General features: G+C 34.0%; 2 protein-coding genes across 2 annotated transcripts in view; both read right to left on the bottom strand.

Moving 5' to 3' along the window:
* Positions 1-826: 826 nt before the first annotated feature.
* On the bottom strand, positions 827-10,647 carry LOC139688672 (dynein light chain Tctex-type protein 2B-like). Its single transcript, XM_071586240.1, has 4 exons — positions 10,414-10,647; positions 10,206-10,339; positions 7,115-7,248; positions 827-2,223 (listed from the first exon to the last, which is right to left on the bottom strand). The coding sequence occupies exons 1-4, from the start codon at positions 10,554-10,556 to the stop codon at positions 2,176-2,178; spliced, it is 459 nt and encodes a 152-aa protein (XP_071442341.1). The 5' UTR covers positions 10,557-10,647; the 3' UTR covers positions 827-2,175.
* A 2,101-nt stretch (positions 10,648-12,748) lies between these two features.
* Positions 12,749-26,803, bottom strand: part of LOC139688673 (glutamate receptor ionotropic, kainate 2-like) — a gene marked incomplete at its 5' end in the record, with an annotated part of 49,651 nt that continues 35,596 nt past the window's right edge. Inside the window, 2 exons of the mRNA XM_071586241.1 lie at positions 12,749-13,601; positions 26,137-26,292. Of these exons, the coding sequence (XP_071442342.1) occupies positions 13,536-13,601; positions 26,137-26,292 (222 nt within the window). The remainder of the gene's footprint in view (positions 13,602-26,136; positions 26,293-26,803) is intronic.

Raw genomic sequence — 26,803 nt, 5'->3', positions numbered from 1 at the left:
CCATCCGTTGCTGGCCCTAAATTGACTACATTTCTTCCTTTTTAATCAATATTATGGCAACCCCTCACTGACTTTTCTGTATAACTTGATAGCTAATAGTTATGGTTCCTAACACCAGCTATCCTTCCATCTCACCTTGTATAGACCTGAAACATCTATGTTTCCTCTTTTCATCTCTCGCTTTATATTATCTAATTTTTCTGTCCTCAGCATTGCTCTAACATTCCAAGTTCTAACTAACTAATTAACTAACTATATAGTTATTCTAACTAATGCGATCTTTGTCTGTTTCTTCTGGGCTACTGCTGTTGGTTTAGCTCTGTGTGATGACGATTGAGGAAGCCTTGCCTCCCCCACTGCTGGGCATGACACACGGCCAATTGGTTCGAGTCCCATATCCCATAGTTGCCAGGACTGATTTTCTTTATACGATCCTTCATGAAAATATTGTGATTAATTATTGGGGTGGTATCCTGTTGCCTTCCTCAATAGTATTTTTAAAGTGACACCATCACTGAATGGCCGGCCCACTGCGGTCAGATGCCTTTGCAGCCACCTTACTGAGGAACAGATGCTGAGCCGACTCCTTGCGTATTGCTCCTAATCTTCGACTCTCATGGGTGACCCTAACAGGAGCAAAGCAAATATGATTGCTCCCACCAGCAAAGCTCTAAGGGCCATCAAAATGTATAAGCCCTTCCATCATGTCAAGGTTGTAAACCATGGGAGGGTGAAAAGGGATAGAGGAGTTTTGTAATCAGGAACCCAAAGCAAGGCATAATTAATAGTTAGCAAAAATGACTTTATTCTTCGATACTGTATGAACATTAATCACTAATTGATGGAATTTGTGACAACTTGTTTCAACATAATGTAGGAGATCATTATAAACCATCTGAATACATCATAGAGGAGTGAAAAATGATATAATTTTACCCAGTCCCACATATCAACATCAAGCCATGCAACCATTCATTGTAAATGATTGCAGTATTTTGGCTGAATAATGCTTCTGGTACCTACTAGAAGTCTCTGATGGCCAGATTTGTATTGGTGTTGAGTGGATAATCTAAAGTACAAAGATTTACACAATGAGGTAACTTCTACCAAGTATAAAATCTTAATATGAGAGCCATTTTGTCAAAAATATGCCTTATCCAGCCAACTGGAAATCCAAAACACTGAATCTTCCAATCACTACAAAATGCATGATCAATGCAGGTAAAATATTCTCTCCCTTGCAGATCTGCAATGTATCATATTGTTAAGCCATATATACATGAGTAAATCCAATTGTTTTTGCTTTATGTGCAATATTATATGCAGTCATGTGCATGTGTAATTGCATATTACATGTGACCAAAAATTGGAAGATTAAGGCTCAAATCTCAAATGATTATGTATCACTTGGTGAATTACCACATTATCATGCATTTAAACTTGAACAGGTGAACATGACTCCATTTAACATTCTGTTGCAATATTTTGTGTGTAATTATTAGCATTAGATATCTAACAGGTGAGTTTTCAGAACATAGACATTAGGAAGTGCAATATCCCTTCAGTGATGAGAATACAGTTGCCACTTACACCATGAACCCATATGATTAGTTTGATTTGTTAGATGAAATATTCTTTCAAGTAACAGTATTACATTGATTGAAAAATTTAACAATCCTTTATGTTACAATATCATCTTCATATAATTATTTATAAAAGGTGATATTCAAATTTAATCATTAAGTTATGGTTGCAATGACCTGCTTTGGCATGAGGTAGTCCCAAGAATTAAAAGAATAAAATATCAGCAAGAATATCTCACGGCTTAAGTAAAATGAGTTAAGACGATCCCAAACCAAAAGAACAATACATTCAAACAATGGAATGCAAGGTATGTGAGTGAAAACTCAATCCTATAATAATCTGGTTAACAAACCTCTTCAAGAGAGGCATAAAAACCCAATGCATTTCCATGATGAGTCTATTCAGAGGTTCACAGTTATGAAATAAATAATATATAATACATTTTAAAGAGTCTAGATCAGGAAAAATGACTAAGTATTTCCAGAAATTATAACTGCAGTTTCACACTTGCATTTTATCACAGCTCTTTCCTCTTTTTTTTATCCAAAATGGAACTTCTTGGACTCTTCATAGTCTTCAATGTAAAAAATTTCAATAGACAAAAAAAGCAAACACCACAGCCATGCAGAATATGGAGTCCTGCAATGATAAGCAAAAGAGATAAATGACACTTCACAAACTTTATACCCATTCCACTATGTCAGACTTGTCAATGATTTGATCAATTATTCAACAGTTCTGTTTTAGAAACCATAAACATAGAATTTTACACGAACTGGAAAGCCAGGAGTATTTTTTTATAATGCTACTCAAGAGATCAAAGCCAAAGGTATTTATAATGCTACTGAAGAGAATAGATTAACATAGTTTCCTCACGTTTACAAGCAAGCCACATTTCTGCCAGGCAATTCTTCACACATTTCTGGAGTAGATGTAAAATTTCCCTAAAGGCTGTATGCAATTCCTTTTGAAAAAGGTCCTTGCAGCATCATTTCACAATGCAGTCCATTACATAACCCAGACAATGTGTTAAGTAAATACCTTTTGACAGATGTAATGCAAAACCTATAATTAATAAACACCATGACGTGATGCACCACTATAAATATATTTTAACCAATTTGCATGCATTTAACTGCCACAGTAAAAACAAATATCTAATGACCAGTTCTGCAAAAAATATGTTCATGATTATTTTACCTGCTGAATACAGGAGAATACCTCCTTGAAACATGCAGGAAGATTGTTACACATTAATGCATGCACTCAACAAGAATCAACTCATACAACTGTATCAGCTGAGTTAGTCATTTTTATGGGGGTAAATAAAACATATGTGCATATATAATAGTCACTTTCTATAGCACAGATAGAGAAAATGAATCTTGGCAACTATGGCACTTGTCACACTGGACTCTGTTTTGGCTAGTGGCAAGGGAGGCAAGGCCCTATAGTTGTCATCACAAGAAATTCTGGCACAACTCAGCTGAAAGCAGAGATAAACAAGACATGATAGAGGACACCAACTGTTAAGATAGGGATACATAAAATTTTAGAAAAATTATGAGAGGGGAGCCAGAAAACATTAGAATACTACATCCATTATAGAATATTACTCCTACCAGAACATTAATGATATTCTATTATCATAAAACTAATCCACTATGGTATACACAAATAAACATACTCTCTTCCAATAGTGTAATTTTCAAGTTAAAGAAATGAAATAAATAACAGGATGATTACCGATAATAGGAAAATAATCTGAGCATAGGTATGCTGTATGAAGCACATATTATTATGCTTTTTTAATTCAGCTATAAACCTAACTTTTGAAATTGCTTGAATGGTAACAAGGGAGAATTAAGCTAAAAAAAGCTCTCAGCACTGCCTATATTCGCAAATGCTGCTATGATAGCAGTGCGTAGAGATGCGACATTAGGGTGCGTCGTCTTATTGGTAACTCTTTCGACTATGCTGCAAACATAATAGTCGAGGGGGTTCAAGTCTGGGCTACCCGGGGGCCAGAACTCCTTTGACCAGAACATGTAAATATTTTCTGAATGCTAGTTTTGGACTAAATGACTCATATTAGCTGGTCCACCATCCTGTTGAAAGACATTGTGTCCCCCTGTGGCCACAGTTACCATCGATGGTTTCACAACATTCTTCAAAAGTTGCAGATAGACTTATTTTGTGATAATTTGCCACTTTTCAAAGTAACGTGGCAGCATGCTATCACCCTCACTGGACACAACACCCAGGATGTGAACACTAGCCAGAAACTTTGTTTGAGCTACAATTGGGATGTTTTCGGGGTTGTGGGAGAGTCAGTGATCATTTCTACGGTTGATCTTTGTGTCAACGGTGAAAATTTTTCATCAGAAAAGAATTTGATTCGCCCTGGGGCTTCATTTTTTAGAAAACACAATAGAAGGTTGCAGCGAGCAATCCGCTTTGTTCTGGCAGCCTCAGACAGTATCTGTCGCACCTTTATTGTGTATGACTTGTATCATAGGCCTTCCTCTGCTATCCGATGCATTGTTTGCTCACTAATATTCAATTCTGATGCCAATTTCCTCAGCGATCGCCCTGGGTCCTCTGAAATCAGCACTTGAGCCTTGTCGATGACTGCCGCAGTTTGTGACATGCATTTCCTTGAATGAGGTTTCCTCCCTGGGTTAGCGAAACCTTCCCCAGACTTCTCTGAAGCACTATCCTTAGCCACAATATCATAAAAGTTGATTTGTGATACCCAAAGAATCAAACTATTGCAATGGGCGAACACCCAGCGCAAACACTTCCGATAATAGTGGCTCTTCGATTGTACTCCGAAATTGTACATAACATCTCGGTCATTCTGAGGTGATGCCTGTCTACTAGATGCCTATAGTTTTCAAGAACGCTGATGGCGACCTCCAGTGGAACTACAATATGGTGGTAAATTCAAATTGAAACTTTCCCGGAGATAGATGCCGCACAGTATAGCAATTAATGATTCTAACAACAAGTAGGCAGTGCATGGTTAAGCAAATTTTCATTACAGCCCACATGTAGCAGATTTGTAATCCTATGGGAAAGTATAAATAATTTTCCTGAAGAAAAACGTGATGAGAGTAATAGAGAGAATATAATACTATCAGCATGTATTTTATTTTGTTTCACAGATTTTGAGATGGTGTTTAATACACCATACAGCCCCAACTTTGCAGCTAATGATACCACCTTTCTCCAAAACTGAAAGTTTTTAGGCAAGAACAAACTTTGAAAATGATGATAAACTGAATGTGGTTCTTACTAACTGGTTCAAAAACTTGGGTGAACCGAATACGAAGCAGGGAATCAAACAGTTGTATAATTCTATGATGAGGGTTTGAATTTGAATAACGATTATCCAAAAAAGTAGCTTAAGACTCATTTAAGTAATTAAAATAATTTGTTTCAATATATCTACTACTAAAGTGTACAGAAAAAAGCATCATTTACTTTCCAAATGACCCATTTATATGCAGAGGTTATGGTAGGATTTAGGGAGGTAGAGGAAGGGCTGGAGACAAGATTGAAGTAGATGGTGACTATAAAAGCAGTTAGGTTTGTGAAAGATCAAGCTTTAGTTAGCCAGTCAGCCAAGGAATTACAATCATTACCAAGCACATAAGAAATCAGTGTGATAGATATAGGATAAGAATCAATGAAAACAAAGATTGAGATTTTCGAGAAGAAGGAAGGCTAAGTCAAAAATTAGAGTGGAAAAACTAGAGAAAGTAGAACAGTTTACATATCTTGGAAATGTTTCGGACCAAGATGGTTCACATAATAGGGACATCAGATGTATTTGGCAAAGAAGGTTTCACAAGGGCGATGAAAGAGATGCCGAGTAAAGATTTTGACAGGGAAGTCAAGTTGTTCGTTGGCGGTGGGGTAACATCCTCATCTGCCAAACTAAGGGTCGTGGGTTTGATTCTTGCTTGGGTGGGTTTTTCCTCCACCTACGGCTTGGGTGTTTATAATAGTGTCCGTTGTGATCAATGTTAATAGCCTGATGTAAAGGCCAAAAAGTACTGTTTTCGGACTAATGCTAAATAAATAAAATGTTAAGATGTCAAGAACAGATTAGTTGTTTTGAAAGATGGTTTAGTATGGCATGGAAATATGGGTGCTGAAGCAAGACTATTGGAAGCTTTTTAGATGCTGCAGTGGGAAATATGGAAAAGGTAAAATGGATGGAAAGGAAATCACACAAAGAAGTACTCACTATGTACAGGGAGGAGAGAGGATTGTTGAGAGAAATCCAGAGGCAGGAAAGATGGATCCAAAGCATTTGATTGGAGGTGAGATGCTGAAGAATGTGATACAGGGGAGAATATTAGGCAAGTGAAGTGAGGGATGAAAATTATATAGATGTTGCATGGAATGAAGGGAGGTAGTACGCATGTGGAATGGAGAACGGATGAATGCAGTGTTAGGCATCAGGTTGTGTCTTTTCAGTGTTAACAAAAACCTACCTTTAACAGTAAACTGCCAAATAATAATACTAATTAAGGTAAAAGCAACCATATCTCCAAAGTCATTGTCACTCTTAAAGGATTTTTGGGGGTTATATTGGGATATGGTAGTTATGGTGGGCCACGGTAGTCCTGGGGCAGTCCTGAGCGTTGGACTACTGATTGAAGGGCCCGGGTTTGATTCCCAGGCAAACCTCTCTGGGCACCCTTAGCTTCACCCAAGCTATGTAATTTTTCGGGTACCAGATCTTCCTGGGTAACCAAAACCGGCAAAGGGAAAGGCACTGGCCCCCCTACCCTGATGCGTGAATATCACACACTGTATAGGGCTTAGTACTGGGTGAACTCTACCATCACCTACCAAACTGACCTTCGGGTTGGTTATTGTGTTTTGTATTGAGATATCATTACATTGTTAAATTTGAAAAAGTATCAAACCTGGCAGACTGCATAGCCATCTTAATCATTTTTTAGGTGGCCAAATGGATAATTTTAAAATTAAGCAAAATATACTACTTAGAAAGCATATATAAAAGAATTAGGCCAACCATAATTTCAAGTGCAAAAGTGACAATACTTTTTAATCCAGGGCATTATATTGTCTAGAGTGAAGTACTGATTGTTGTAGCATGTAGTAATCACTCAATTACCTGAATCAAACTTTCTGCACAAATATATATGATGGAATCACATGAATACAGAATTTTCAAGTACAAATATCACAGTAAAAAGATTAAAAAATCTTTATCAAGAAGAAATTGTGAATGAAGCAGTCCCTTCTGATGCCTCAACCCCAAGTAATAATAATTTCATTGCTACAATCAATATCAATATTATTTCTTCATTAAGCCAATGAGAGCCAGAGCTTAGATCTAGCTTTTAGAAAATTAAAATGCATAATTGTCAAATCAACCTACTCTATTCATAACAACAAAGGTTCACAATACTTCTCTACTTTAATATGTTACGGAACAGAGTTGACATTTAATGTAAAATTGCAATGATACAAATAATGGAATACTTACTCCAATATAAACATCTGAGGCATAATTGTCACAGTCAGCATCCCACAAGCATCGTGTCCCTGTTCTTACACCAGCTCCAATCTGTTCCCCCAGTATTACTTGAACAACATATTTATACCGTGGAAATCCAAGTTCTGCAGAGGAAATAATTATTGTCACGTTGTTTATTTTAAACAATATTTGTACACTATATGTTAGTGTGGACAGTACATGAATCACTCCACGTAAACAGGGACATACCATAAAAATGTAAAATACTCGCCATTTTACTTCTCAATGATACAGTTAGAAAGTCCAGGGACTATTCTGAACAATGCAATTACAATGCAAACAGTATTTCCACATAGGTCTAACCAATGCACAAAACATGGTTTTCAAGCAAGTGACAATCCTAAAATCATTTGAATCCAGAAAACCTAGACTTTTATGATTTATTCAAGATATTATCATAATGAAGAATAAAATTAAGACATGAGTCGAGGACTATAATTAAATCTTCGGATCACTCAGTTGAAAGTGAAATACAAGAGATTTTGTTAAACTCAATAAAACATTTTTTAAGGTTCAACGTTAATGAATGTGATTCATACCAAGATTGTAACTTGAGCAAAGAATGCTCAAATTTTTCACACTTCCACAATTACAGATTTAATTAGGAGAAACAATTTGAATTCACCAACTAATAAAAGGATTATTATTTTAGGACAGTACACAAACTATAATTTTAGTATCAAATGTAAACTATTCCAAATATCATTAATAAAAATATTCAATAAATTGTTACCACATTTACAGAAAATACTTTGTGTTTTTGGCAGACAAAAGGTATTGTACCATCGTTAGTTCAGCACATCTCCAAATTTTACAATTGTTTTCTCTCAAATTGAAAATATGTAGTCCAATATTATGATTGTGTTGCACAAATATATCTGCAACTAAAATTTAAAACACTTCGCATATTTTAAAATAAATTTGAGGCCAAAACATTACTTTGATTTTGCTTCTGATGCCATCAAGAGTACCTTTCCCATTACCCAAGGCAAAAATGTGCCCAGGGCACTCAAAACCTGATGTTTCTTCCATAATAGCAAGCCTCTGTTTCAGGGCAGCACCATCATAAAATATTTTTAACTCCATCAAACTATGGAAATTGGTCTTTAATTTGTTAACAAAGTACATTGAGAGAATATTTATCATGTTACATGGTTAAAAATTAGGGTAAACTGGTAAGATCTTATCTCCAAATAATGCTTAAGCTGTAAGTAATTTTTGTTAATTAATAATTATTATTAATTGAATAATAATTGTTAATATTTTGTGGAGACTTGATTCCATGCTGATTTATATTTGTCTGACATTTCATTTACAGTTATGTACCGGGGGTTTTCCCATACATAAATGATTTTATTATTATTATTCCAATATTTGCGAGAAAAACTTTACTTTTCAAGGAAAAAACCTACTCGCCAGTACTGGCTAAAGGTGTATCAATCAGGAGTCATGAGTCAGAAGAAAAAAATGTAAAGAGTTTTGCTGTCGGGGAATTTACCGACAAAAATGTGAGGTGCTCCTGCCAAGTCACAACAATTGATGATGATTAATATGAAGTCGACAATTTGAGAAAGCAGGATGAAATCGTCATGTTATTTATTTATCCTATTATGAAAGAAAAAACCCAGATTTTGAGAACTGATATGATGAGTAGGCCAGCAACATGAATTTTAAAAAGAGATGGCTATATTTACCACAACCTTGATCCAAGCAAATGCTTGAAAATGTTTTTTTGTAAATAATTTAAAATTTTAAAAGATCTTTCTAATTATTAATTGAGTAGATAAAATCATGAAAAACATTTTTTTGTAGTGTTTACTACCCCTTCATTGAAAGCGCTTAGCTGTGTGCTTAGTATTATTCTGGAATAATAAAATACCAAATTGTTAAAAAAATACAGTCTAATTATTTTTGAGAAGTTTGAAATTTTGCACTTGAAGAAAATGCACATAATTGTCAAACGTCGAATCCATTACCACCATGTCCTGTCCATTACTTTCACTGTAAAGCACAGATAAATGATAACATAAGACAGAAGGATTCCATGACACTAAGCCAAGTAACAAGCCAACTTACTCCTGATTTTTCTTCTCTAATTGTGGCTCGACAACAAAAAAAATGTATACATATCATATTTATAAACACCATACATCCTTAAGTCCCATTGGTTCCTTTTCTTGTTTTTGTAGATGAATTAAAAATTAAGACTAACAACTTTATTCATTCATAATAATGGGATGTGAAGTATGTGCCTAACTATGGTTATAACGTTTGCTAATGAAGTTACAAAAATAACACGGGTAGGCAATGAACTTTTAAGATGTATACGTTAGTCTCATCCTACTTTTCAAGATATATCATGGCAAAGATAATATGGAAAAAACTGGAGGTAGAAATGGAAAAAGGAGGGGAATCCATACTTACAAAAAGTTACAATGTTAAAAGTAAAAGTTACAATGATTGCTCAGCACATTATGAAATCAAAGTGATGAATGAGCTGAGAATCGATCACAACTAAGGCAATAAGTTTTTCAAGATAAAGGAGGGATAAGTTAGACATTAAAATAAAAGGGCATTAATTGGAAGTCGAGTAGGGATATCGAAGCGAGTAGGGATCGAGTAGCGATGTCGAAGATTCTAGGAATCTTTTGATTTGTGGGTTAGTAGGATGAAAAGAGTGAAATTAACCAAAATGAAAACAAAATAAATTGTACCATGCACAGTGGAAGAGGGTGGCTCGTTGGAGCAAAGGAGGCAAGAAAATTGTATGCTAAGCGCGACTGACGATGGAGCATTGAATATAGTGACAGAATGGAGAACGTTAGACAAACTATGAAGGAGTATAAATAGGATAAGTATGTTTGACATGAAGAAGAGGGGCAGACTGCATTCGGAAAGAAAGGGTTCATTGTAATTTTTGGTTCTATGCTGTACCTTTCTAAATGAGACTAATGAGGCGGCGGTTGTTTTGTGTCAATCCAAAACCTGCCACACAGTAATTATGTCCCATCAATTACCTACATGCTCTTTCATAACTTACCCATGACCTTCCGCTTCACAAGCTGGGCAATATTACTCGACAGCATGGAGGGGTCTGAATCAGCATAAATTTTTCCTACAAGTTCCTCTCGCAATACAGTGTGTATGATATCTTTTACTGTCGAAGGCCTAAATCTGGAAACACACAATGGTGATTAGAAATTCATATTCCAATAAAAAATTAGCATATACGAAAGAGTATCAAATACCTATCTCTTATATGTGGACGCATTTTAAATTGTCCATCCGAGAGATCACCTTCATTTCTTGAACGTTCAGAATCTTCTGTAGTCCCACCTCCATTAGAAATACTCTTTTCTGTGTTAACGTCACCTCGATCGCCACTTTCCATTTTTCTGACAGAATCCTTTCCCTTACACTAATTATTATTCGAAATGATACGAAATAAAATCGCAACTAAGAGAATCCCCACTTTTTCAATGGTTGTATCACGACCTGTTTGTTTACCATTATTCTTTTGTTTTCGCGGCTAATCTGGTTTACGGAAAAGTTAATAGATGGTATAGTTGAAGCAGGCTTCACCATTAACCCGCGAGAATTTAAATGCTCTATTTACTATAGTTTCATTTTAATTCTTTTGGAAAGTAAATACTAATTTAAAGATGATGTGGTAAACTATTCGGTCCGAAAGTTTATCGGAGCTGTCTAGGTTCAAGTGATGCTAACAGAAGCTTTATATTTTTGTAATTATATAGAATTAGAGCATTCCAACTATATACGTGTAAGCATCACAAACTATGTAAAATTGCCTCATCTGTATTGCTTAATATGACATCCCACACAAATAATATATATTGAGAACAGAAATAACATCATATATCATAAAGCAGCATTGCTGTGCATCAGTTGTTTCAAAATTTGATCAATAATTTTCTTCAAGTGAACAATGGCAATAACATTGATGACGTTGATTTTATGTTAATAATCAGCACTGAAAAAAGCTTGGAATCTAAGCTCAACTTATTTCCTTTAAGAGCAGTTTTCAGATCCTCATAGCATTTTGCGCCACGATAAAGTCCATACTAACTTTTTTTTGTCTATATCATTTGTAACTGTCATCAATGCACTCCACAAATATATCTTTTGCCAATTCTATTCTTCCCCTAATATCACGACTCAAATGTCCACTTTACTCCCAGTCACAGCCTCCCTAATGCTGGGTACAATACCCAACTAATTTGGCCAAGTCCCATAGTTACCAGGATTCAGTATCCAATTAATCCTGTCCATGTTGCCATGGCCCTGGGGTCATAGGTGATAATTGCTGTCAGGCAGGATTTGCAAACCAGGCGTGGGGATGAAGAAATAAATACTTACAATAGCATACTTTCAGAATTAGTTCATTTATTCGGAATAACTAGGGTTAGATTTTGAAGGCTTTGAACCATTAATAGTAGGTGCAGGGGTGCTCCTGGATGGCAGTGTTGCCAATGGCCAGATGTAGAGCAGTTGTTAATGGAGCAACTGCAATGGAGGGTGAAATAGTATCTCTGACAATGAAATATTCCAGAGGGTTCCATGGGAGAGGAAATATAGGATACTTATGATGTCCATCCCTAGGCATCATTTACAGGAGGTTTTGACAGTGGCTAAAAGGACCAACTCATTTGGGGTTTAAGAGTGACAGTGCATGAAATGTGAATGTAATACTATTTGCTTATCCAATTAATTGTTGAACCTTTAGGTTCATTAGATATATGTCTCTCTGACCTAAATCATCCCATTCGTAATAAGCCTCTTGAAGTGCCTGAACATGACCAGTCATATCCTAAATTTACTATTAGGCTGAGTGATCATCTTTTGGCCAAAGAACTCCTTTGAGCAGGGGGTTTCAAAATGTCACCTTCTATTGTGCTTCTTCACCTGGAATCACAATTTCATGAACTTCTCTTTCTTTTCATTCTTCACTTCTCCTGTAAACAAACCATACTGTTGAGCACCTCTTCTGGTTTGTTTTGGTTCAAAACTAGGTATTCTTGGGGTCAACCAAATATGTATTAATTATTTTAAGCTTTTGTTTCAAAATTTGGACCTATATTGAAATAATGTAGTAAAATTATGTTAAGTGAACATGTGCATTTATTTGGCATAATAATTTTCAGAGATGTTTTATAAAGGTATCTTGTATTTTCAACTTGAATGTAATGTCTTTTATGATTTCATCTCAAATCAGAAAATTCTTCATTTCATTGGTTTCTACAAGTTTCTACAAGTTTCTACAATTTCTACGTTATTTTGAGAGTGATGCCTTCAGGTGGTCCTGTATTCAGTGTTTGAAAGTTTACAAACAAATAAAAGTTTTCATGGTTAGTTTTTGTTTTCATAATGTTAACAAATGTTTTCAGAGTATAAATGTTGATTTTAATACCTATTTTAATTTGACATTAGGGTAGGCAACAGTTGATTTATTATATAATGAATTCAATCAATATATTAGTAAAACACACCGAATGGGGTTTGCAAACATTAGCAATTCTAGTGCAAATACCATTAACAAGAGTTAATTTGAGTAAAAGGCTGTCATGAATTCAAGAAACTTTATTTTACTTTGAGTATGCTCCAAATCTCTCATTTTTGTCTTTCAAAATTGCTTGTAAATAATAATAAACAACTATAAATATTTTTAGGCTCTTCATTTGTGTCCTTGTGATAGAAATTTTGCTTCTCATATTTCGATTTTACAAGTTAGACACAATTATTATATAACATCACATATGATATAACAATTTGCATTCCATTTTCCATAGATTGAAACTGTTGTTTAAAAAGTCTAATCTATCTTGGCCCATCACATTTCAAGAGGTCATTTAAAAATATAACAGTTTGTGTGTATTTTTATTTTATAATAAATATTGATCTCAGCCTCAAAAATTTTACATCAATCATGTTTCAAATCATGTAATGAGCAGGATTAATTTGAAGATTTTTAATTAACATGAGTTTGTACTGGTGGCTCTTGAAGTGGGATTAATACATGTATGTTCATTGAGTTTCACTTTGGGATAGGCCACCATCACAACCATTGATGATCAGAGGTTGGGATTTCTATTAATTAAACCATTTCATAATTACTCCATCACCTGAAATAGGTGATTTAAACTTCTTCATGTTCCTAAAGCACTTTCACATAGTTCATGATTGTTGTTTATTTAAATGTTGAGGTTGGAATCACGTTCACCTTTTTTTTGGAATAATCACAGCTCATTCGATGTAGGATGCATCCAGAATTACAATGAAGGCCTTCTCCACTTTGTGAGGTAAACTTTCAATGTGCACGGAAAAGTTCTTTCTTCATTACGATGAAATTCTTCTATGCATCAGGATCATAAACTATTGAAGATTTCTTCATTTCCACCATAGGCATGATGCCATTTTCCTAAAACAAAAATATGTACAAATATTACTACCATATATTTTTTAATTTTTCTTAGTGAGTGAATATTAGATTTGAGTCCAAATTATTTTTAGTTTGTATACCTAGATCAATCAAAGGTAAATAATTTTATGATTGAAGTTTTATTTAATATAACTCATCTTATGAATCACAGGCAACAGTAAACATATTTGGCAGAAAAATATTTTTAAATGGGTGAAATATTTATTGAAATCATTATTTAGATAGTATTTATTTGCTGATGAAATAACGCCAGAAAAAATATTTGACAAAAATGAATAATTCAACTGTAAACATCCAGATGTTCGGAGGTTTTGGTTTTTTCATATTTATGGTTTTTACTTATAGTTTCATTAAAATATTATAGATTATATTAGTACAGTATGTTGCTATGTAGGTGGTTATGTGATATAAAATCTTAGCTTATTTTTTTTTCTCAGTGTAAAAAGACATTTCTGAAGTAAATGTGTGGGTGCATGTTTATAAAACGTTTAATATTTGTTATTGGTGGGTGAGCCCTAGGATCCTGGTCATTTCCATTTATCTATCTCCAGATCTCCCAGGCGAAGCACCGTTGGAGTTACACGACACACGTACCTAATAAGGGTTTAATCTGAGAAGAACAAAGCAGTTTGACTCATCAATCACCATGAATTATCCTCAATGATTAGAAACCATAGCTAAAATGTTATATTTGAAAACTTGTATCTTAATAATTTCAAAATACATAAATAAGTTCAAAATATATCAATTAAGATGAAAGAAATGTATTAATTTTTATTAATATTTAGAATACAACTACCTGTATCACAGCACAGAAATATAAACTTTAATTTAGATTATTTATTTCTGATTTCACGCATTAATTTTTTGTGCAATGCCAACTTAAGTTGGTAGGTTTTTCCTGTTCCAAATTTAAGTAATAGTGATTAATTTGAAATTCATTATAATTGATTTCCATATAGAGTTAATGTTTACATTACAATTCCTACGTATAGCAATATTTTTGGAAATGTAGAAAGGTCTGAATAAAGCCAGGGAACCTTTGCCTTGAAAGGTAGGTACATAATATTATCATACTCTATACTCCTGCTCTCCTTGGACAGTTTAAATATAGAAATTGATCTTGTAAATGGTGGTTGTGTAGAGCAATAAATGAGAGCTCATGACTCTCGAAGACTATAAATCTGTAGATAAATGTAATGTTGAGTTACAAGAAATAATACTACCCTACCAGCCTGGGTGGTATTGGAGTAAATGACCTCTGTTGTTCCAGAGGTTAGGTCGTGGGCTTGAATCTTGACTAGGTGGGTTTTACTCCTCTTGCTGCTTGTGTTTGTAATTTTCAAATTAATGTTGTTTGAATGGACTTTAAATAAATAAAATTATAATAAAAAAAATAAAAAAAATGAATAATTGGTATATTGAAGAAAATATGTTATTCTATTGCCTACATATTAGTAGTTGTAGACAATATAACCTTGATGGCATTCAGTATAATTATGCATAGCTAACACTAACAAGAGTACATTTGGTTATAACCCAGAGCTCACCGCATGTGGCTTGGGATCTGGTTTTAGACTGGCACACCCTTAGGAAAGACTCTTGGTTCATTTGCAAAGCATGCTGCTTTCTTTCACTATAGAGGGAATGATATGGTGGCAATGCCAATATCCAGATCATTAGAATAGCATCCTCAAAATACATGGACGGTATGAAATAATGTGAGATTGGTGGCCAGATATGAGAGAGAAATAGAAAAAAGAGTTTCCTAATAATTTAGAATTTTTTAACTGTTTTTATCTTGAGATGTAATGGCATGAGGGAAATATCTTGAAATAAATAGTAAAGTGGATAATTGTGAGCAAATATCGATTGAAATCATTCACACAAAACATATTTCACTACAGTTAATCTGTATATGCATTAGAAAATATGATATTCCAGGTTTCAATTAACTTATAGAAGTTATAAACGAAATTTCCTTTTATTTGCACCTTGCACTATATTTGTATTGAAGAGAATGTCTTTAGTGAAAGTGGAGTGAAAACTTGAAAAACCAGCCTGGATAAACCAATGCTTTTCCCGACAACAGTGAAGTATTTATGCTGACAGAATTCAACCTGTGGCACAAAATCAAAGAAATCTATTGCCTAATCCTTCTGCGGATGTTAGGAGTGAAGTAGAATGCTATTCATATGGAACTTTTTATATAGCCATATACTTTACACCTCTGACTTGGGCTTTGGGCACTTAGGGATTCAACTTGATGTATAGCTTCCCATTGCATTTAGATTCTTCATTAATGAATTCATGTTGTTGTAGCTACTCATTAAAAGTGAACTAAGCCATAAAACCTCTGCTTCAATATCAAGAGTAAAGGATGGTTGAGAGCAGCATGGAATGCTGCATGCACACAATTGTGAAATGGAATGATTAGGAAATATAAAATAGATAAAATAAAAAAAATGAGCTCTACTTGTCAAACAGAGTAAAAGAGCCTGAAGCATCGACAAATGCCCTTTCAATGAAATTTCATTATGACCTTCCTACAACCCCTAGAAATTTTAAATATGTAATCATGCTTCCTCCTGATTTGAAAGCATCTCCTTCAAATAATTTCAAGTGTAATCATAAAGCATACTCGCTCATTAAACCTTAGTACTCTGCGGATGAATTTGTTGCAATATGCAAAGAAAAGTCTAAAATGTTGTGTGTAAAATATCCCTATGTAATGTAAATAACCTTTCTTTTCCATGTGATTCATACTAACAAAATTGATGTATATTTTTTGTTTTATGACAAAACCATGTTATATCAGCTTATGGTAAGTAAAGCAAATAAATAAATAAACTAAAAATCATATGGACACAGTACACATTTAAAGTCATCATTGGTCTCTTTGATTTTTTTGAACTTTAGTTATGATAAAAATGATTGGGTGTTTACCCCATAAACAGCAGCACAACAATCAGGTCCAGAATAATTATGATAAAAATAAGCATTATACTATCTTCAGGTTGAAAAAATAGAGGGAAAATGAAAATATATAATACATCTAATTGTAACATCAAAATGGTGTTAGTAATTAACAAAGTGGAGAAGCAGATGGGGCCATCTTTTGCAAGACATAAGTGCATAATAGATATAGTTGTAGTCTATTAAACTGCCTGTATTTAATAAAGCTACTTTATTCAAAGAACCAGAAACAGAAAGTAGGTAGTATGAAACAAATAGGATGTCTCAAAACAATGTCCTTGGTCTGACTATGATTAACTCTTGCAAGACATGGAATACTAAAGAGAGAATGAAAAATATACTACCATTATATTATCAAATAACGACTGAAGTCAACCAAAATACAAGGAACAAATTAATTTACAGATTATGAACATTAATTCCTCAGGATTTATTCATGCTTTCAAAAATAGTTTGAAAGTTTCTACTTAAGTAGCAGTAGTTATTAGGGGACACAACTGACAGCTAAGAATATGTGTGCCATCAGAATAGGTGAGTAATTTGGTAGGGGTAATTCCCAGTCAATAGTGGTCAGAAGCCTGGCCTTGGCATTTACCTAATCGTAATGAGAGGTGCCAAGGGTCCAAAATGTAAAGCCCCATCCAAAGATGGCATTCTCCACTTGAAGTGGTCTTCACATAGCACCCTAAATGGGATATGGGATACCAGTGAAAAAGCGTAAGACTTCCAGGATTTAAACCAGACCCCTGGGGTTGTAAGCCAATAAAATAGCCACTGCATCATCTTAACCCCCGGCTTCTAATTGATAGCTGTCTTAATATTCTTCCTTGACTCCTCTCAAAGGTAGAAATAATATTGTTGGCAAGAATTTAAATCAGGAAATGTTGAACAGACCATCAATATTTCAATCAGAGTACCACTGGAGGGGAAACATGGGGAGAAGCAAGTACTCATCAGTAGAGGATCTAGGTAACCTTTTGAAGGGGAGGAGGTAATTAGGGGGGTTCATTTTAATATATGAAAAAATAATTTTATAAACTAATATACATTTGAAAATCATGTTAAATTTTAAACTGATCACAATAATTTTAAGACCAATATAGACTCTGAAGAAGATAATTTATTTGGGGGACAGCATTCATTCAATATTAGTTTCTGATATATTATTAATGATTATTTTTAATTTTATCAGAGGCAAACATTTTCTCCAAAGGGGGCATGACCTTCTTCCTGAATCCATCCCAGTCTTAACATACTGATATTACGATTTGAAAGAAAATTGGTGGGATTTAAGTGACTTTTCCAATATACTGATTACCTGCTTTTGGAAGTAGTTGGGCATTGTAGAATGTATCTCCCTAATGGATGGAGCAAATATTGGAAGAACCATCTCCAAAATTTGTCCAATATAAAAGACTTTGTCCAATATATGAACACCATAGCTAAACATTTGCTTGTGACTTGGAAATGCCTCTCAACTGGCTGTGTACTTAAACCCATCACCATTCATGCTTCCTCCTTCCTTCTGGTGGGTATTTGATTCACTAGAAGTGAATCACTGCAAGAGACCTACCCCACATTGTCACTGAAAGAACTCATTCAAGGTGTACTTTGCTTAGCCACCAGAATATCATTGACAACATTGAACTTTTTTATAATTTTAAATGGAGTACAACTTTCAACTCTGCGCAAGCTAAGGCCACTAATATATTTGTCAAGGCCTTAAAATATGGACTGATAAACATCTTATATATCTTCAAGATACTTTTACTACATTTTCTTTTTTTCAAAGAATAGTAATTATTAGATAGACTTTCAAATTATGCTAACCACTAGTGAATTGGAATAATTTAAAGTTATAACTTGGTAAGTCATTTCCTAGAATCACATTTCTTACATGATTTCATTATAATTGGCTTTAATTTTGAAGAGTCTAACATTACAAAAAATTGCTTAAATGAGATAATTTCAGCATGACATTTTTACCCATAGCCTATGAGTAATTTGGGATTAATTTTATTATTCTCGATGATTCAATGAAGTGATTCAATTGTATGCAAGTGAGACTTAAGCTCAGAAACTGTCATTAAATTTGACCTAGGCTGGATATGCATGCCTCCGATGACCACCTACTTAAGTTAAAGCCTCCTTAGTTGTTATGAGTGGACCTTATAATAATAATAATAATAATAATAATATTTATTGGTTCCTATAAGACATGTTTGTAACAAGTATGGAGCACATTACATTGTCAGCACATATTCTTTGCAGACATCAAAGTGGGTATAACAGAGTCAGCACATATCTCATTAATAAAAATATAAATAAGTGCACTGAGTAAAAAACCCAAAATGGGTGTCGGAAGCAATAAGAGGAGTATGTTCATAGCGTAACTTATGCAGAATTACCTAGAGGAATTGACATGAATTCATCAACATAATAGCATGATGATCACAAAGGAATTGATATAGTTTAGACTTAAATAACTAACAGTTTTATATTTCCTTTAATTTTTCTCGATAGTACTTTCAAGAATTTCACCCAGCATATCCAAGGTATATAGCAAATATGGATGAGTTGTGGGCAGTTATTCTACCATTTCTTGTGCTATACCTACATATATCATCATTGGCTTTCAAATTGAACATGACTTTGTTTTTCTGCACAAAGATTATATTATGGAATATATACAAATATCAAAGAGTTAGAATGTTGAAACTTTTAAAGTAAAGTCTAACGTTAGGGGGAAGTCCAATCTCTCCAATCCCTTCATATGATATGCAGTCTCAGAACTTCGGTCATGTATCTCACAACTTCTGGCCATGATTTGAGATTAATGTGAACTGAATGTGATTAACTGAATGTGTTGGTCTGGACAAGTTGAAACCATCACAGTTCACTACAGAATGTCCACTTAATACAAAAGACTTTTAAAAGTTTCAGGTTTTTTAATATTGTAGAGTGGTATCACACTTTACCATTTGTGGGTTTTAACCTGTAGATCTAAGGTACCTGAGTAAAACCAGTTGCAATTTCCTTTGAAAATAAAGATCTAGCATCCATCTCACTTAACCACATTTTAAAAAGTTAATTATGTACCCACCTGAAACAAGTCAATCATTTTTACTCTCTACCTATTGGGGAAATCTAATAAGCTTTGTGCTCTAGAATATACTAAATAAGCAGCATTGAATAAGGAGTTCTAAATCTCATAATGGAGCTATTCTATTTATTTTTACATTCTGAGACAATAAGGGATCAGACTAGTGTCATTCAGGTTTGTGCTTTTTTGAGTGGAACTTTTCTTTATGAATGGAAGGTTTAGAGACTTACTGATAATTTAATATGTAGCGTAATGAGAGATTGATTTTTAGGGTGAATGTATTAAAGAGTTGGAATTTATTTTAATGAAGGAGGGAAATGCTTTTCAAGGAAATGTTTGAATCTGATGTCAGTAAAGGAATAAGGTCATTGGGATTATTCCTAAAATATAACTGGAGAGAAGTTACATTTGAGAAAATAAACCATTAAAATGGAATTGTTCTAATAGAAACATTTTTCTTATGATTAATACACAAGCCAAATTTAGCTATACATTTTATTTTATCTAAAAATGACTGAATGAATACAATGTTAAAGTAATAGGCAAAAAGATGTTATAAAATTCCTATAATGAGATTGGACATGTTTTAAAGTGTGACATCAAAAGCAAACAAATTACAAAATTTAAATGAAGAATGGTCATCAAAATATTTAAAATTATTTTTTAAGAACAAAAATATAATTATTGAGGATGATATATTGCTATACCAATTGATTTTTCTTGGAGCAAGTAGTCTCATGGAGTGAAATTATTTATGTACTTAGTTTTGTTGTCACTCATATCTCACTGTCATTCTTGTGCTTTGGGAAGCTTGTAATTGCTGAGAGCTACATAATAGGTATACTCCATTACCTGAAAGCTTAAGATTATGTTTCTCAAATAACAGAAACTGTAGGTTAAGGTAGTGTTTTCTTTTATTTTATTAAAACCTGATTTATATTTTGACATTGTGTGAACTCTTCACACTAAATTTAAAATAATTACTGCACTACTGAATATCAAATAAATAGGCATGGATTACGTTGAATTTCAAGTATCTGTGCCATTTAATAAACTACATCTAAAGGGGTAAGACATGCATAAAAATTTGTTATGAAATATGCTGCTGATAAATATATGCATGAAATGTTTGCAAATAAAATTTTCAGGTATGATGGAATTCTCTTAATTAGGTATTGATAATTAAAAATACTTAGATACTTGTTAAGGAATGTCTTTGTGATTATTAATATAGATCCTCATATGCCAGCCAATTGGGCAGAGAGATGCCTAATGAAATTTGACATGTGCATCTTGAAAAAACAACAAATGACAATGACTGAAATTCTTTGAACATCTCAAAAACCTAATCCCTTGTGTATATAGTACTACCCTAACATTTACTCATATACTATATGGCTATTTTTAATGCTTCCACTTAAAATACTCCTACGAGAAAACTAAAAATGAATTTCTTGCAGCCTGTAAACAAGTAGGCCTAAGAAAGGAAAGCAAGGGATATTTCATTACTTGAAAATAATTGATATTGCTAGAGGCATTGAAAACATCCTTTACTGAAATATTATATAAATACATATGGGTCTTTATATTTGCCGTTGAACTCACCAAAGCCTATGGTTGTCATCTTTCCAAAGACAATGAAAATAAAATGATGTAATGGCTAAAAACCTATTAGCCTAATGAGACATGTTTTGCAAATATTTTTAGAATTAAAGGATTGAAAATAGACGGAAGGGATGGGCAAGATGCATGCTTAATCAATTATGAAAAACATAACCAGGGGCAATGTGATAAACATGCTGATATTCAGAAAACCTCTTGAAATTACAATTAAGAAATGTGAGTAATCAGCAGAATACTGTACTAACACCTCTGGAAATGTGGATACCAACTGAAATGCTACTTAGTTGATTTGAAGCATTAGAGATGCTTCGAAGCAGAAGATTTCTGGAGATTTGGTTGATGAGAGAATGGAAGAAATGAAGGCATCATGACTTGTGCATAGAAAGAGACCTATTCTATAAAAACTATATAAATCCAAAAAGGGTTTATACAAATTTTGAACAACGAACAATACCAAAAAAAAGTCAAGATATTTACTCTTGTCTTTTGAGAGAAGTTTCATAGAAGGTGCAGTGCTGGAGTAAGAAGGATCTTCTAAATGAGAAATAGCAATGATGAAATCGATAGAGAGTACCTGATATGAAATATTTGGATGAGAAATATAAAGAATGCAGTTACATCTTTTAATGATAAATGCTAATCCATGGGAGTGATCACTGATCATCTGGTCAATAGCTACAGCTGGATCATTAGTAATCTTACCTATGTGAACAAGCAGTGCCTCAAAAAACTGTAAATGGCTATCATCCTAATCCATTACTATTATGTGTATCACAACTTATAGACAACTAAACTTCTGAAGAGCTTTATATTTCCCTAAGGTTTTTCTTGAAAATTCTCTTTGTTTCATATTAGTCATGTAAACGGATCATTGATGGAAAAATTATTATGCAAGATGTGAACAATAACTTCACATCAATTATTAATTAGAGAAATGGTATATCACTATCCAAGGAGAAAAACTAGAAAAAAAATCTGAAATCACACAATAGCATGAATGAGATGAATTTGAGGTTGTACAGGCGGTACTCAAGGACAGATTTATCACAACATAGTAGGTTCTTTAATATGTATATGAGGACTTAACTCATGACTCTATAGTATTCATTTAATGCTACTTTACCTTTCTTTGGGATTTGGATTGATTTATCCAATAATAAGCATAATTCTCTTTAATCTGTCTTCTAGTTAGACTTTTTCCTTATAAATAAATAATTTTAAAAAATCTTTGCTCAATTTTTCTTTATACTCTTCAGTAAACCTGTGGAGGTATTATCTATCAATACAGCCTTATTCTCCCTCTCTCATAACACTTTTTCTATCTCAATATGCATTATTTCAGGGCCCAGCCATCTTTCTCCCCATCACATTGGAACAATTCAGATATTATATAATCCTATTGTGTTTGCCCATATTTCCCACAGTCTTTTTCCCATCTTGCTATCTTACTCCAGAATGTAAGCTGTTATTTTCTGCATAGCATTTTATTTCTCTAAAATAACCAACCCATATCTCTTTAACATTAGGTCAACATATTCTTGGCCTCCCCTGAATCTCTTTTGATTCCATTTAGATCTTTCTTGCCTTTTACATTATGGTTGGAATGGCTTTAACCTTGTACCATGCTGACCATTCTTAAACTTCATGCTTCATAACTTTCTCTCTGAAATTTCTTCAAATCTTTGCACAGCCCTTTCTATCGCCTTCCTGGGCTATATTATTTTTTTGGTTATGCTTATTGTATATATAATTATCTGGTTCTTAATATATTTTTCTCCCCTACTCCATTTCCGCATTCTTACACTATCCTCTCTCTCTTATCTTTAATCACCTCTCCTGTAATTCATGGCTTCTTATTTCTTATCATATTTACTATTCTGATGGCCTTCTCTATATGTTCTGATATCCTTATTTTAAAGCCTACCCGTCTTTCCTCTAATGTGTTCCTCTTATCCTTATTTGAATTTATATTAGACCACTTTTGGAATTCCTTCCTTTTTTCTAGTTAAAGCTTTTATTAATTAGGTGGGCTTGTATCTCTGCTAATAAAATTCTGTCACTCAACTACTTTACATAAATCACCCTTCCTCCCAGTTTGCTACTCAGTGCTTAAATTGACTCTGAAGTGTTGGATCTCCTGCCCTCCCAATTAATTCCTCTTCGACCATCACTACAGTAATCCTTGCTGCCTCTCCATCTCAATTCACCCAATTTTAGCCTATTGACTAATTTTTTAGTCTGCAGATTTAGCCTACTTTTGCCATTTATCTTTTGATGTTTTTTAACTTCGATAGTTCTCCATTCCATGCCCTTATTCCGACAGTTGAGGTCCTCATCCATACCTTCCTTTCCATTTCTGTGAACCAAACCCTTTGTTAAAGGTAGTGGTAAGGATTTTCTGCAATGATTTGATGAGATAAAAACTGAGGAAGCCTTTGCCCAACTGTGAGACATGGAAACCACCTCACTAATGGATTTTGAGTTCCATCATTGCCATCCCTATGTTCTCATCCATTATAGTTTCATGTTAGAAATAATCAAAGTGGTTTCCCATTGCTTTCCTCAGTTGCATTTTTAAGATGATACATCACTTTTAATGGTATCCCCCTGGGACCTTTGAAGCCACCTCACTGAGGAACAGATGCTTCCAGGACTAGCTTTTGATTGATTCCTACCCTTCAACTTATCATGCATGGATGACCATTATTCCCATTAGTGCTTATCCCTTAAGATCACTAAAACATGCCAAACATACAACCATGACAAGGCTGTAGCCCATAGAAAAGGTTAGACTTCATGGTCATGCATTAAAAGTCATTATGTCATTCAAAGAATTACAACTCAATTTTGGAAGAATATGTACACTATTGAATAAAAATGTAACCTACAAAAAGTAATTTTGTCTGTAAAGTTGTTCATAAATGCTTTCAATACATGAAGTTACTTGCATGACTGATGGATCAGCTCAGTGACATTGGCAAATAAGCTGCTCATAAGGACTGATAGATCAAACAGCTCAAAAATGTCAGTGGACCAATCGGATAGTGCCACCTGTGTCTTTTGTGATTATTATTGTTTTTCAGGAAACTGAACAGTAGGATGAGGTGTTTTGCCCATTTTCACCCATCTGCACAAGTTATGCAAAAGATATTAGGACTCACAATGGCAAAAGGTAGACAATAAGACAGGCAAGGTGGATCCTTCTCATAAAAAGGAGCATACACTGTGTGTTAAATTACAGTTAACATATTACCTATGCATGAATATGCACACCCTTAAAAATGATCACAAAAATAACTGTAAGTATTTTAACATTTGTGGAGATGGCTGAGATACAAAAAGTGGACACTTGCAACATATTTGTTGAATATTTTGGTGGGATGACCACTTTTCCATTGGGAGGCATATGTAAAAGCATTATAAAATCATGAGAAAATAAATTTCCTGCCTAACAGATAAAAAAGTTTATTCATTTTGAAAACTGGAAGATCCCTGCATTCAATATATGTCAATAAATCTCTGCAATATGGTGTCAGTATTAGTGGTATAATATGCCTACTTTCATGAATAAGGTATGGCATTATATTTTAGGGTAGCTCCTGTCAAGTAACCAGAATATTTCAAAGCACTTTTTTTAAAAAGAGCTATGAGGGCTATTGCCCGGGTAACTAACCAAGCATATTGCAAATCATTCATTATCCATAAAATATAGTCACTCTACCCTGTGTATTGATCCTGGAGACTGTTGCTTTTGCAAAAATTCTCATAAATCAATTCAAACTAAATAACCAAAAAACGAGTACCACACCTGGCAAAATGAAAACATACATTAGGGAGATATATGAAATGGCACTAGCAAATAGGTGCCCATACCATACAGCAACAAAAACATATTATTAGCCACACAAGGGCAGAAAACCTACGAACAATATCTGTCAATCCAAAGGTCATGTAAAAAATTATCTATTGAAAAGGTCCTTCAACACTAAGTACTTAGGAGTTTTTTAGCAAATATGTCTTCTGTAAAATCAATTCATTTATATGTATATTCAAACAAATCTTTTTGAAAAACATACAGCATTGCTTTATTCATTTTGTAGTTGTGTTTTGAATATATTTATGATACCAGCCATTTAAATAATTTGAGTTGCCTAATGTCTATACTTGTAGACCCATGGCAAATAAATATTATATTATATGGATTTAATTTAAATTGTCTTATTTAACATATTTTAGATATCATATATTACACTTAATTTGATAGGTAAAAACTGATTTTTTTTCAGCTGAGAAAATTATGCACTAGTTGTAATGAAATTCTCATGATTCACTTGACATCTTTGCAAAAAATTTTAATTGAAGTAAGTTGTGACTTTCATTAAGATTATTCAAGCATTGCCCTGCACTATGTGACCAACCACAGCTGTCAATCCATTGACTATTCTGGTCATTAAGTCATACTCAGCCCTAAGGTAATGTGGAATTCACACATTTTGGCCAATTATTTTTCCTGGGCTCCTGTGGTTTCCAGAAAGTTATGTTACCCAGAAAAATCACACAACTTAGATCTAGCTTGGGTCTTCCAGAGTCATTAGCCAGATTTTAACCCAGGACCCTCTGACCAGTAGCAGAATGCTTCACCTACAAGGCTACTGTTCCACCATACATGTGAAAATTTCTATCGATATTCTTATGCATATAATATGAATCTGGTGATGATTAATGTTTATATGATATAGTAAATATAACAGAACCATTAAATTTCATTCCTCTGGTTGAATTATGTTCAGGACCTACAGTTTCACTCCTCACCCCGTTAAGATGGTGGGGGACATCAAGGCCAGCTGGTACATATGTGGTGCCAGGTGAACACCGAGAGCAGGAACGGCGGAGAGCTGGACGCTGCCTTGACCCATGACACCGTACTGCAAACCTTAGCTCCTCTGCCATCTCCGAGCACAGAGATTGCTGCCATGACAAAATATTGGGTTGTGTGGGGGGTTCAGGTAGGTTGGGGTTATTGAGAGGAGTGGGCATAATCGGGGAAGGTTAATAATGATAGGTTTGGGCCAGCATATGCCTTTTGGTTCTCGAGTAATGGATTGGTTGATGTGAGTGCAAATACAAAGTTATGGGAAGTTCTAATGAAAACTGAGGGCATATGCCAAGAAAATGGCTAAATATTTTTTTTAGAACATGAAGTTTAAGTCTGCCAGTTAAGTAAAATTTTGAATTATCAGTTTTAATTTTCTTTATTAGAGAGAGATAAAAAAAAAACTTTTACATGGAGGGATTTTGGGAAGGATTTATTAAAAGCTAGCGCTGAAAATGCTAATGTTGCAAAACTAATTTGTGAAGGTGGCATGTCTTCATCGAAAAATTTTACATATAGTACGGGATGATTTACACATAAACAGAGAATTCATCAAATGGTTATTTTTCAGTCCAGCTGAAAGAATTGAAACACTGATAAACATAT

The sequence above is a fragment of the Hetaerina americana genome, unplaced genomic scaffold, assembly GCF_022747635.1.
Source record: "Hetaerina americana unplaced genomic scaffold, ioHetAmer1.1.p SCAF_214, whole genome shotgun sequence".
NCBI lineage: Eukaryota > Metazoa > Arthropoda > Insecta > Odonata > Calopterygidae > Hetaerina > Hetaerina americana.
The sequence above is the reverse complement of the archived record's forward strand: the minus strand, read 5'-3'. Positions and strand labels throughout refer to the sequence as shown.